General features: G+C 42.3%; 1 protein-coding gene across 1 annotated transcript; it reads left to right on the forward strand.

Annotated features, from left to right (window-relative positions):
* Window positions 1–282: 282 nt before the first annotated feature.
* Window positions 283–11,946, forward strand: ism1 (isthmin 1). Its single transcript, XM_075476748.1, has 6 exons — window positions 283–1,201; window positions 7,128–7,346; window positions 8,201–8,453; window positions 9,858–10,001; window positions 10,128–10,217; window positions 10,562–11,946. Exons 1-6 carry the CDS (start codon window positions 1,064–1,066, stop codon window positions 11,077–11,079), a joined length of 1,362 nt encoding a protein of 453 aa, XP_075332863.1. The 5' UTR covers window positions 283–1,063; the 3' UTR covers window positions 11,080–11,946.
* The last annotated feature ends 1,508 nt before the right edge of the window (window positions 11,947–13,454 follow it).

Raw genomic sequence — 13,454 nt, forward strand, 5'->3', positions numbered from 1 at the left:
ATGCTCTTGAGAAACTCAAATGTTATAAAGTTTCACATAAACTCACCACTTTATACCTTTAAAGGTACGTTTATGTCAGATAATCCTGTAGGCTACGCAGAAAGCACTTGCGGATCTCTTCTGCAGTGCCAAACACAGCATAACTTCTCGGTGTTCGCCCTCTCCATCTCCCACAGTGTTTGACACACTTGAGTGTGGTGAGGACTGGTTCAAAGGGACGAAAGAGTTAATCAGGGGGAGGGCGCCAGCACAGGGGCGTTTAGTATAAAACCACCTCAAGAGCACACAACAAGAGCAGCGTGTGTCTGAGTGAGCTGTAGTTTGATATGGTTTGACTTGTTTCCTCCAGCGCACGCCACCCCGTGTCTTCATTCCTGTGGGCCCACAATCCGCAGCAATGGATGAATATTGAACCAGACTGAACTCCTGCTGCGAAGTTTTAACTCGGAAGATCTAGTTTGTTTTCTTTTTAAGCAGCCATACCTGTGCTTTTACTCTAAAGTTTTTGCAGAGTAATGCGCTAGATTAGGTCTCGCAGAATGCGGACAAATCAAGAAATGTGTAGAGCGGATAAAGTGGAAGTGAGGAAACCTGTGGCATGAGGCTGAGAATGTGGCAGGGACACCACGGGGCAACGCAGCTGCAAGTTTCCTGATCTTGGAGATTTGACGAGGGCGCAACAGGAGCGGAAAGTGTTAATACTGCACGCCGAATCAGCTCTATAGGCTGCTGTTTCCATTGGCACCTCAGTATTGACTTTTTTACTATCTCATTAGGCTTGAATAAAACTATTTGAACATTCAATATTCAAGACAACATCAACATTTACAAAGAAAAAGGTCTGGATCCAAAATAACCTACGACACTTTTCCAAATTGTCTGACAGCCTCCCTACGATCCTTTTCCCTTCAATTTTGCAATTCTGATTCCCGAAGTGGCTCCGAAGTGGTGTTGCGGCTCCTCTTCCCCGGCGGATCCGGAGATTGGAGTCTCTGCACAGGGTGGAGGCGGGGTCGAAGCTCCGGCCTCACCGCTACCTCCAAAGAGCGGTCGCATCAAAAGGATGGTGCGACTGGCTGCGGAACTGCTGCTGCTCCTGGGACTTCTGCTGCTTACCTTGCACATTACAGTGCTGCGGAGCAATCCGCTGCCTCAAGGAAATGTAACTCTGAGCCTGGATCAGGACACAACGCTTACAGAGGTGAGTTTACAACTCAGCCACTCGTGAGGTGCTGACTTTGAGGGAGATGTCTTGGGGGGAAATTTGATGCAAAATGTGATATCTAAGAAGTCTCTTCTGGTAACGGATAACATGCTCCTGAGAGGCAATAACCCAGGTTTGCTAAATTAAACTCACCATTCCCCTGGGGCTTATGGGGAGTGTTTGGGATTTGGCATACGCATGGATGTAGAGTGCCAAAAGTGCCCCCCTGGAAATGGTGATGAGCCGTCAGAGAGAGAGAAGATGATCCAGGGTCAGAGATCAGCCCCCCCCCACACACACACCAGACACACCTCCCTATTGTCTGGGGTTAAATGCTAGCTTCAGGCACTTCTCTGTCATCATGGGCTCACCTCTGTCATCCGGGCGCTTACTTGATAAAGCAGAGGGTCAGAGCTGAGCCCCCGAAGGTGCCCCTTTTCTGCCAAGATTTCCTGGAGTGTGTTTGAAGAATAGTCTGACAGCAAACTGACTTCCGTCAGTTCCTGATCAAGCCTAAACTTTAAATTGTTTTATCTAATTCTACACTCTCGATGCCACACAACTGGATTAAATTTATTCATATTGAGTTTGATGATTTTCAATTTAGTAATTTACTCTCTTTTTTTTCACTTATTCAGTTACTCAGTTATGATCCAGGTTGAAGCATGCCTCAGCAAATTTCATAAGGGAGACTATTGTCAACGTGACACCACTTGAGATAAGTTACACGTATTTATCTGCCCATTTTAACATCAGAAAGCCAAATCCTGCCCCCAGGGTTAAGACAGGTCTGGGATCAACAGATTTTTTTTAGATGTTAAGCATCCTTCAGCTGCTTTTTGATGTATATATAGCATACTACTGAAGCTCTTGTCCTCTCCCGGTGATAAATGGGTATGTATGCTCACTGGAATTATGTCCCCCCATAAATACCTTATTAATGAATGAAATGAATGGAAATAATGTTTACCTCAAAAAAGAATAGTGGGTCATTTTTCTTATCTGCACTATCATTGCCATCACTGTGGATTGGGCTGCGTATATGCTAGCCTGTGTTTTTTTGGATGTTAGGCCTTGCAAAGCTGAGGAAATATTCCAGGAATTCATTGAATTTTTGTCCCCAAGCCAAATGTTGAATTGGATGAGCAGGTATAGGGGCAGCAGGGAATTTCGCCTGAAGAATCAAAGTAGAAAAACTAAACAGACGCCTACCATCCCAACTTCAACATCCCCTTTGTCACTTGTCCGAATTTGCATCGATATTCTTTCCAATGATGCTCTCTTGACAAGCCTTAAATGGGTTTTTTTTGCACATAAATGCTCAGTCTATGTGCAGATATGCTTCACTAACGCTCTATTGAAGACGGTGATTTCATCTTTCAGCCATACTTGTCACAGCCCAGGGCGTGTATTGTTTTCCCAAAGTGTCATCTTCAAAATGGCAAACATCAGGATGCGGCTCCGTGCACCTGAAGTGGATGGAAGTCCAAGACGCATCATCCCGCCAACAAAAAGATGGGAGATTCAGTCACTGTGACAGTGCAACATTTTTACTGAAACTGCACAAAATTAAGGATTTTCTACCATTGTGCTTATTTATTTCTTTTCTTTTTGAAATATATTTTCTAGAATGTTTTTATGACTTTAATTAGGTACATAAACATTTGCATATACCCAGTATGAAGTGTGTGACAGGGCAAGGATGATTTTGTCCTCCACTTACATTAAGTGTTGTGCTAAAAGGCATCTGGCACAATGTGGACTGCATTCATTTCCTGCCAGCCTCCCTGGTGGGGGGGTGGGGAGTGGGGGGACCCCTGTGTTGGTCCCAATTGAAAATAGAGTCATGCCCCTTTAAGCGGCTCCTCACAAAGTGAAAAAGGGGGAAGCGGGAAAGGAAGGGCAGATACTGTGAGGAGGGAAAGGGGGTTGCTTGTGGTTGCAAGTGTTCTTTCATGGCTTTTGGAAGTGGGGGGTGACATCCTGGGAGGCCCCAAATGAATTGAGGACTAGTGTGTCACTTTTGATCTCCAAATTAAAGCACGTTCCTCTTAGATGAGCGATAGGGACTATAAAGCAGCCCGCCATCAAAGCAAAGCACTGTTGATTATCTAATATTCAAATTAGTTTTCTCGTGTGCACTGTTAAAATATGACTGTGTAACTGGGGTGGCGACACATACGTACGCGCACAATATTTTTCTCATCAACTTGTGTTCCAAACTCCACTGGGATTTATTTGGAAAGACAAGAAGATGCTGATTTGAGGAGTTGACAGAATTGACATAACTAATAATCACTTAATTTCCATCTGATGTCAGACTGTGATTTTCTATTCCTCTGATTTTCATGATAAGGTTCTACTGAAATTGTTATTTAAACAAAAAACGTAAAAAGTCTTTACATTAACTTTTAACTGCTGACCTTTTTCAGCAGTATAGTCCCAGAATGTTTTCATAGTTGCATTTAATTTGAATGCTTTACTAACACCTAAAACAGAGAAAGCTTGGATGTGTTCACAGATAGAAAATTAGCATTGGTTCTTCTTTGGCTGAGCAGGTTCAACCTTATTTTCTAAGATTTGCCTGTTCATCTTAGTGCTGGGCAATATGGCCAAAAAATGATATCCCTGTATTAGAGACAGAAAGCAGAGCAATATACATATCTTAGTATCTTCTATAAATATCCACTTTTATTAGGGTCCCTTTTTTAAAGTTATTTTACTGTCTGTTTTGTGAAAACATCAGTTGTAAAAAGAAAGTCTAAACTTATCCGTTTAAACGCTTTAATATGTGGCATCTGTACGAGTGAAGGAACAAGAGCAGAATGAGCAAAAAAGAAAAAGATAAAGAAAGGCAATTTCATTCGTCTCAAACAACGTCGTAGTCATTAATCAAGCAGATTACTAAGTTTGTAAGGTGTACTTGAATGCACCACAAAGTCTCAGAAGGCTTTGATGTACCAAATTATATCAATTTTTGAATTTACAAAAGCCCTTTGTTTTTGGTTACAGTTACACTTACTGTTGGTGTTTTTCAAGGCGACAGAGATGCACAATGTGTTTACATGTAAAATGACTCATGGTCCACACACAGCCAACAGCTGCAGCGTGCAGAGGTGCAGGGAAGAAAACAAATGAAGCTATGGTTTATAAATTGTTTTCTTTTAGTAAGTATGCAGACAAAGTTGCCAAGAATGAGGAGAAACTGCTGGTCACTCTGCAGCTCACCAAACGCACAGGTTATCTGACACATACTGTTTCGATATCGATGGCATTGTCTGATTTTAATATTTTATTTGAAAAGAAAATGTGCCCAACACTTGCTCACAGGCTAAATATATATATATATATATATATATATATATATATATATATATATATATATATTTTCATCCACAAATGGCGAACTTTAAGAGAATTAAGTATAAAGTGGCCAAAATCTGTGGTGGCTGATAATGGCCAATAGATGGTGGCTATTTCATGTAAGAATAATGAACATTCTGACATTATTAAGTCATATAGGTGCAGCAACTCTTTGTTGTATTGTATCGTATTTGGTGTATGGATTTGATGCTGCTATGATAAGCATGAAAACAGAATATGTAGTGATATAACTGTGACAGGCAGCTGTATTGTTTCAAAGCGGCTGTGGTGATAACAACGATTTGTACGACCATTGAGGCATGGAACTCACAGGAGGAAGGTTAGAGGCTTCATATGGGTGTCAGCAGTTCTCTCATATCATGCATTTGTATCCTATTTCCAACATAACTATATGGCCTTAACGTAAACCACATTAGTGCTGCTGAACGAATGGCTTCTTTAAACTGACAAACTGTTTAAAGGCAGGCTTCAGTCCGAGTTTAATCAGAAGGCTTTGAAATGCGAGGATTAGTGTCAGGATTAAATAATTTGCCATGTATAATATTGCAAAATATGTTAGGCGAGTAGATTTAGATGGGATTAGTGTGTGAGGATACTGAAGGATTAATCTGCCTGCTTTTAGTGGGATTTTTTTTTACCTGACAATTTTTATACACGCTCTTTATATTTAAAAGTCAAATCAGTCAACGGTATTTGTTTCACTTTTCTTGATCTGCATTCTGATTCTGTGAATTCAAACTCTTTCCAGTCTCATGATTTCTTCTGCAACCCTGAAATCTGCAATAGTTCAATGTTTTCAAACGGCAGATTAAAAAGAAAACGTGAAACCGTATCATCTAAAAAACAGTAAAACTTTTGCAATCTAGAGATAAAAGTTACTACAATTCCTAAGAATATTAAGCACCCACATGAAACACCTGTTGTATGTTTGGGTTCTCATTGTGATTAAACCTGTGAGTGCTCTGTTGGGGTTGCTCCCTCAGCGGAGCTCAATTACAACCATTGAGTGAAATCTGAAGACTGGGAACTTGAAAGGCAGGGTTATCACATGGGCATCTCAAAGTCCAAGTACTTGTGATAGAACCAAAGAGAGTCCTGTGATGTTCACATAAAGAGTAGATAGCTGATCCACAAACTGTGCTTCTGAAATGTTTCATTCTCTGAGCTCTCAGCCATAAGTGTTTGGTTATAGAAACAAGACATTTGTGGGTTTTAACTGGAATCTTGTTTTTATGAATCTTTTTCTCCCTCAAATATTATATTCTGAACATAAATTCTCATAAAGAACTCATCGTCTTGTCTACACTGAAACCTTTTTGTCTTTTTATTTGGTGGCTACAGAATCCTCCAGTCTTCTTCCCAAAAATTATGGCTGGGTGTATAATCATTTTAATTATAGCATACTCTGACATTAGAAAATGTGATGTGAACGTTTGTACGTTATCCGAAATCCTCATATCATTATATGAAGTCCATCTGGTCTCTGGTTGTGAATGAAGAATGAAGTAATGCAGCTGCTGTTCCCTCAGCTGCTGAATACAAGTTACATGTACATTTATAATGCTTCCTCCCATGCTGTGCAGCTCCATTTACAGCGCCTATAATGCCCCAGAGTGCACCTTGGTTGGACACAAACAGCTCCACTGGGGGCTTTTATACCCACCACAATGTGGCTGAGCTGACACTTTGTCTGTGACTGGCCACCGCAACCTTGCAGCACTGCTTCCATATTCTCAGGCCTCAGCCTGGCCACAAAAACACTGGTGAGGAAGAAATGGGACATGAAAAAAGAAAACAAGGAACATGATTGATGCCTTTGTTTGATCTTATTTTCTACCACCCCAGAATGGATGATTGCAAACTACTTATGGCTGTGTGTCCAATTTAGGAATAATTGTTCCTTCTGTGCATACCTGATAGAGCACATATGCCTCAACTGTCGTTTTAGGATATATTTACAACACTCCTGTCAGAAGACCAAACGTTTTTCTGTCTTCAAGAAGGCGGATGCAGTTATTTTGCAATGTTTGCTTAGGTTTCTCCATGTAGCCCAGTGCAGGAAAACCATCAGTCTTACATAGCTCTTTTCTACCAGCCAGCGCCAGAACATGCTATATATGTCCTCAACATACCATGGTAGAGCAGCAGTATACTTTGTTAGTTAGAAATGGAATAATATACAGTATAGTACAGCTGTGACAATTGATCTGAATGCAGCTTGTGGAAAGATAATGTTTCAGTGGAAGCAGAAGGACACAAAGAACACAGCGTGATGATTGTTCCACTGCTTCCTTGGCTCCTTTCTGGGCTTTCAGTCAAGAGTCCACTGTCCGAAGGATTTACGACGGAGGTCATGGTCACATGAACCTCTGTCAACATGAGAAATCAATCTAATGCTGCTGAGTGTGTAGACTCTTTCGATGCCAAGTGGCAAACAGGGATCTGTTAATATAAAAGAGTCTTGACAGAAAGTCTTTCATACAGCATAAACACAAAAACATCAGCAATTAATTAACATTATGTGCCTTTCTCTCCTCAGCACAAAAATGTGAATGCCAGAAGTAGCTCTTCTTCCCAACTGGTTCCTGAGGACCGGAGGTCTGGTCCAGAGCACCGGTTGGCCCATCAGCCGGCAACCCTCCCCTGGGCACAAGGCAGCAATGTACACAGGGACGGCCCTGGAGCTTTCCTCCTAGATCTGCACAATTTCCCAGACCTCTCCAAAGCTGATCTCAATGGACAGAATCCTAACATACAGGTGACCGTGTGTGTCTGAGCACCTGCCAGTACACTTTGATGCTTTTGCTAACTTAAGACATGGCTACTCAAGCCTGCATGGCAGAAAGAGCAAACAGGAAGAAGGGGAATAATTTGGTGCACATCACTACACCTTTTCTCTCTCTCTTCCTTCTTACTTCTCCTCTTGTTCCTTTTCACACTTTCTGGTTCTTTGTAAAGCCCAGATTAAATGGATAGACACCACGTCAATCATAATGACAGCTGAAAGGCAGAAACTAACCACTAAGGCCTCGTTACTAACCAGTGTGCAGGAACATGGATGGCAGTTTATGTAAATGTGTGGAAAGCTCTTACCCAAAAGTCCCTCAGTGATGCAGATAGTTTAGTGACCGCTGCCATGTTTAAATTATTCTCCTCTCTAATCCAGCAAGGGGGTCTTTCCATTTCTTAGGGCATCACTGCTAAATTTGAGCACGAACAAAGTGTATTAACATCTCAAGATGTGGGAAGAGAGCAAAGCAACCAATTGAGCAAGGGCGTGAGGCTGTGGGAGCAGGGGAGGAGAGGGAGGGGGTGTCTTTGATCCTGGGATTCATCTGGCTTTCATGGTCTGGAGGAGGCTGAGTAGCCCTTTGAACTTTGTGTTTAGGTGGAGAGAGCCCAAGAGGTGGGTGGGTGACTGTGGGGTGGGGGTGGTGTTCCCGCTTCATCTGGGAGGCACATGTGTTAGGACAGCAAGGGGAGGGGGAGATGTTGTGTGTAGGGCCAACAGAAAGTGCCACCTTACTACATACAATTCTCTGTCTCTGTTAAAAACTGTATATGTCTCTTCAATGAGGAGTATAGACTTTGATTTGTGTTCTCTTAATACAGGTGACCATTGAAGTGGTGGATGGACTAGAGGGTCACGAACCAGAGAAAGGCCTCCGTAAGGAAAGCAAGCCCAACTGGGCCTCTCCTAACTGGAGAAACTGGTGGCCTCACACTTCTTCGTCCTCCTCCTCTTCGTCCACTCATCAAACAGAGGACCATGATCGCTCCTATGGGAAAAAAAATGAGGATAGCAACTTCCTCAGGCCACCACCAAACTGGGACAGGAGGGGAAGCAAAGCTCAAACTGAATATGGTGAGAGTGACAAGAGGGGAGTGAATGCACATTGCAGGATATTGCCCTGGCTCCACAGGCTCTTATTTGAGCCCTAGTCTACAGATGGCCACAGTCTGATGTGGAATCTGTAATTTGCAGATTTGCTGATTTAGGCTGTCACCATAATAAGTGCAGTCATCCCAGGCAAACCTTTGGGAGCCTTTAACACTCTTTTATGAGATGGATTCTTCTGTGTTGCGGAGCTCGCGTCATTGCACAGCTTAGGCGCCTCACAACACCAAACTTAAGTCACAGTCATGGAGCCGGAAGCATTGTTACGCTTCCAAACAATTCACACAACTCTCGTCAAAAGTAACCCTACAGATAAATCTGCCGTGAAAGAATTTACACCTACTGTCATACAGTGTGGCCCATGTTGAAGCATGCCCAAACCAACATGGTTGAACAGGAATGTGTGTGCTATGAAAAATATCATTTTATTTACTTGCACAACAAGCGCTTAAGAGGGAGATTTTATATATTTTGTAAAACCATAACCCATGCTAAATGTTTCTGGCTTATCACTGTGGTCAGCTTTCAGTATTCCCTTATTTTATACCACACTAGTGGACAGGGAAATATTCCATCATCATAACTGTCTTAGCTTTAAACTTAATAATCATAATTGTGGACAGACAGAGGCAGTCATCCATCACAGGCCATTGATGGTACATTCAGTTGGCGGTCTGAGCACAAGTTTCTCTAAATTCTGTTGTCTGAACTGCCACCGCCTCCCTGAAATGCACTAGAAACAGGGGTTGGGGGAGTGCTTTGTGGCTTGTATCAATACAAAATGCTCATAATGAGGGGCAGATGGCAGCAGGGGGTGTATAGGATGGTTTGGAGCCCAGCCAAAAATTCTTCCATACCAAAATGCCCACATTGATTCTTTTCATCAATGGAGCGCTGCTTTCAAGATGTATGCGTGCGGGATATTGATGGTGGTGGTGGAATAAGGTGATACCCTCTGTAAATTTTTTAATGTACAGTATACATGGTACAGTAATGTGTTCAGTGATAATTGGAGTCAAGAGGACTTCTTGTCATTTAAAACCTGCATCGTCAGACGACTGAATAACAAATAGAGCAGCTTAGTAGTGTCCTGTGCCGGGAATGTCCTAAAGATTTCTATTTGTAAAAAGCAGCATGGATTCATTCTGGCTTTGTTGGAATAAGCCTCTTCACTAACTGAACTCATACTATGCCCTTTACTTTGAACTTTGGTGGTATCTGCTTTGAGTAGCAAAGTCAAAGTGTGCTATACCACCTCTCTTTTCATGTCCTAACCCCTTTCATTATTAGTGAGGCATGCTAACAGGCCCAGGTAAGTTCAGCATGTGGTCTACATCAGAGCTGAGGATCTTTCTTTCTCTCTAATCCAAGACTACATGGATGGTGAGGGAGACTGGAGTAACTGGTCAGCATGCAGTGTCACATGTGGAAATGGCAACCAGAAGAGAACCAGGTCTTGCGGTTATGCCTGCACAGCCACAGAGTCCAGAACTTGTGATATGCCCAACTGCCCAGGTAATATCTTGTTTTTCTGTGCATACAGCATGCAAATTTATCCACATCAGTAAAGTCAATATTTTTTGATATAGCAGTCTTTCTTAATTTTGTTTCACCTTTCACTGTGCGTTCATCTCCCTAAAGGTATTGAAGATGCCTTCAAAACAGCAGCTACTGAAGTGAGCCTATTAGCTGGAACAAATGAGTTCAATGCCACAGAGCTCTTTGGTGTTGGTAAGATTCTGTCTGCTTTTGTTGTACTCCACGCTATCCTTCATTCAGACGTATTTACTATATCAAAGGCGGTTAATCCATGTGGTACTGCTCTTGCAGGCGCTTAGCTTTCCTCATGCTCACTCGTTATGCTCCATTACTGTGCAGCAATGAAAATCTGCAGCAGGGCAGGAAGAGCATGGTACGCTGCTGCCCACTCTCTCTTATTCTGCCTGTTCTTAATAACCTCAGTGAAAACACATCTTCATGTTCAATATTTGTTCTCGTCATGCTGCTGGTTTCTTCCACTAATGTTTGAAAGTGAGAGGAGATGAAGCATCTGATAAAATCTTCATTTCTTCCAGACACAGACAGCTGCGAGCGATGGATGAACTGCAAGAGCGAGTTCTTGAAAAAGTACATGACCAAGGTGGCCAACGACCTTCCTAGCTGCCCTTGCTCTTATCCAACCGAGGTGGCGTACAGCATGGCAGATGTACATGATGCCCCCACACGCCGAGATTTCCGGTGGAAAGACGCCAGCGGGCCAAAAGAGAAGCTTGAAATCTACAAGCCGACAGCTCGCTATTGCATCCGCTCCATGCTGACCCTCGAATCCACTACGCTGGCTGCGCAGCACTGCTGCTATGATGACAACATGAAGCTTATCACTCGCGGCAAAGGTGCCGGCACACCCAACCTCATCAGCACAGAGTTCTCCGCTGACCTGCACTATAAGGTGGACATCTTGCCCTGGATCATCTGCAAAGGAGACTGGAGCCGCTACAACCAAGCCAGGCCACCAAACAATGGGCAGAAGTGTCCAGACAATCCTCAGGATGAGGACTACTACAAACAATTTGAAGAAGCAAGAGAATTCTAGTCCCATGTAGAGTGAAGCAACAAAAAGTATACACAGCTTAAATGTTCAGCTAATCCTCAAAAATGGATTTTTAGGTCAGATAACATGAACTTTAGGCTCTTATGAAAGACTTAAAATTAAGAATTAAAATATTTGAACAAAGAAGGGAAAAAAAATCTCCTTACCCATATGCAGCTTTCCTTGACTTCACCATAACCAAGCACAAAATGTTGCTTTATCATATATTTTTGAAAACAAAATATGGCTCTGAATCTTTGCCACTTATATCGCTGAATAGCTTAATTCAGATTTGAGTCACTAAAGGGAGAGCTGGCTTCATATTCTTAAAAGGGAAAACAATTAGTAGAAATGTCCATTTAGATCATGTCCTGTTTGTTTGGTGAATCTGAGAGGCCTGTGGTAATAGAATAATGAGATCCCTTAGGAATGTGTTTGAGGTAAGGGGGACAGAGAACAGGGTTGTCCGGTTTTCCTCAGTTTGTCAGTCATAATGTCCAGGTTTTCATCTAAGCCTGTGGATATGTTTATTTAGCATGCACATTTTTATTTTCATTATTTTACCATCGTAATTTAACTGTGCCCCTTGTGTCTCTGAGGCAGTTCTTCACTGTAAAAAGCCTGCATTATTTTTGTAAAGTATTTATTGAATTGTAGCTGTATCCAGGATGAGTGTCTATGACTGGGGCTTCTCAGTCACATTCATGCGTATGGGATATAAGATTCCTCTCTTGTTCATGATTAGCCATTATTGTGCATATCTGTCTCAAGATAGGAATGAATTACAATAGAGCATAAAGAATGTTTGAATTCAACTGTAAGAAAGGGTTTTTGAGATATAAATCTATAAATAAATTTTTTAAAAATCAATGATTGTGTCAGATTATGAAATAAAAAAAAATCTCTGCAATCTTCACAGGAAAGCCATAAGACTTCATTAGATCCCAGCCGTGTGACCGTCAGGCCCGGGTCTTTTGATGGGGTTGTGATATTTCTTCAGTGGGTGAGGAGAGTAAAGTTCCCTTGAATGTGACTCAAATTCTTTGTCTTTGGCATGTGTCCTCACATTCCTGAGTAATTTCTCAGTGCACACACGTGCTCACACACACACTCATTGCTGTTTGTCCAGAGCAGGGACCTCTGACCATTCCATCTTTACTGAGTGCTGCAGTTACTGTCACACAGAGAAAACCATTCATGGTGCCCTCATTCCTGCAGTCTTGTGTGCTGCACAGCTGGCTAAGTGCAGGGCTCGTCTTTATAATGCAACAGGCCCCAGCACGTTTCGCACCCCTGAGGCGCTACTTGCAACCATCTATTTGTCTCCCTATTCATACAAAATTCCTTCTTGGGCATCTATCGACCCATTTATCCCAAACACAGCCTTTTGTCAACATCGCACCCTCAACAACCCACTGTATATCTCACAGGTACTTTCTTTTTTAGTATATTTCTACTTCACCGTCTGTACAGTGCCCTTACTGTGTTAAGCTCTGTTTTTTGGATCTTCTGCCCCCCGAGTTAAAGCATGGTTTAATGCGAAGATTAAAGTAACCGGCGTGGATCGTTATCTTAGCAGAGTGTCTGCTGAACAGGCCAGGGAGATCAAAGTGAGATGTTCTTCTTTATTTTCAAACATTAGTGCCAAGCTCAAATTGATGACATACTTCCATTCCCCCACACCCTACCCCCACCACGTATCTCTTCTCCAGACAGGCTCCACGTGTCTTGAGCGCAGGCAATTACTGTTGCACCCTCCTCCCTTTTCATCTCTCATTTTGCCTCCCCTAGCAGCACTAGTACAACTTGCACTGCAATTCTTTTGCTGAGGCACTGCTAGGAAGACCGATAGATTCAAAGTTGGAGAATGTATTTGGCATGAAAATGTAGAATAGGGGCAGTCTAAGTGTAGACCAGCTTGTGTGAAGAAAATCTGCTGTGCTGACTGCGGGGCCTCACTTTTGTGTTACTATTTCCAGGACTCCATTCTGGTATGTTTCAAAGACTGCAAAGCACCATATTAGTGGTGTATTGTCAAGGATCCGAAAGGGCTCATTAAGCATCACTAAGATATGATTTTTGGTATTTTGCCTCTATTTTTGTTATGAGAAGGAAATTATGTCCAATGTATTTACACGGTTTTAGACTGAGTTTAACAGTGCTGGCTGTGGGATTTCTAAGCAGACATCCACAAAAGAGCTAACTGTAGGAATAAGAAAACAAGTGAGATTTAAAAGAAGAACAAAGCAATGGACTTTTGGATGTGTCAACAACGAGATTTGAGAGGGTTTTGGAGAACAGCTGCTAATGTGGAAAAAAATTCTTTACATCAAAACAAGTTCAGGTGGTTTGTTTCTGGAGCTCACCGTGAATGCTTC

Source organism: Odontesthes bonariensis, chromosome 2 (assembly GCF_027942865.1).
Source record: "Odontesthes bonariensis isolate fOdoBon6 chromosome 2, fOdoBon6.hap1, whole genome shotgun sequence".
Taxonomy (NCBI): Eukaryota; Metazoa; Chordata; class Actinopteri; order Atheriniformes; family Atherinopsidae; genus Odontesthes; species Odontesthes bonariensis.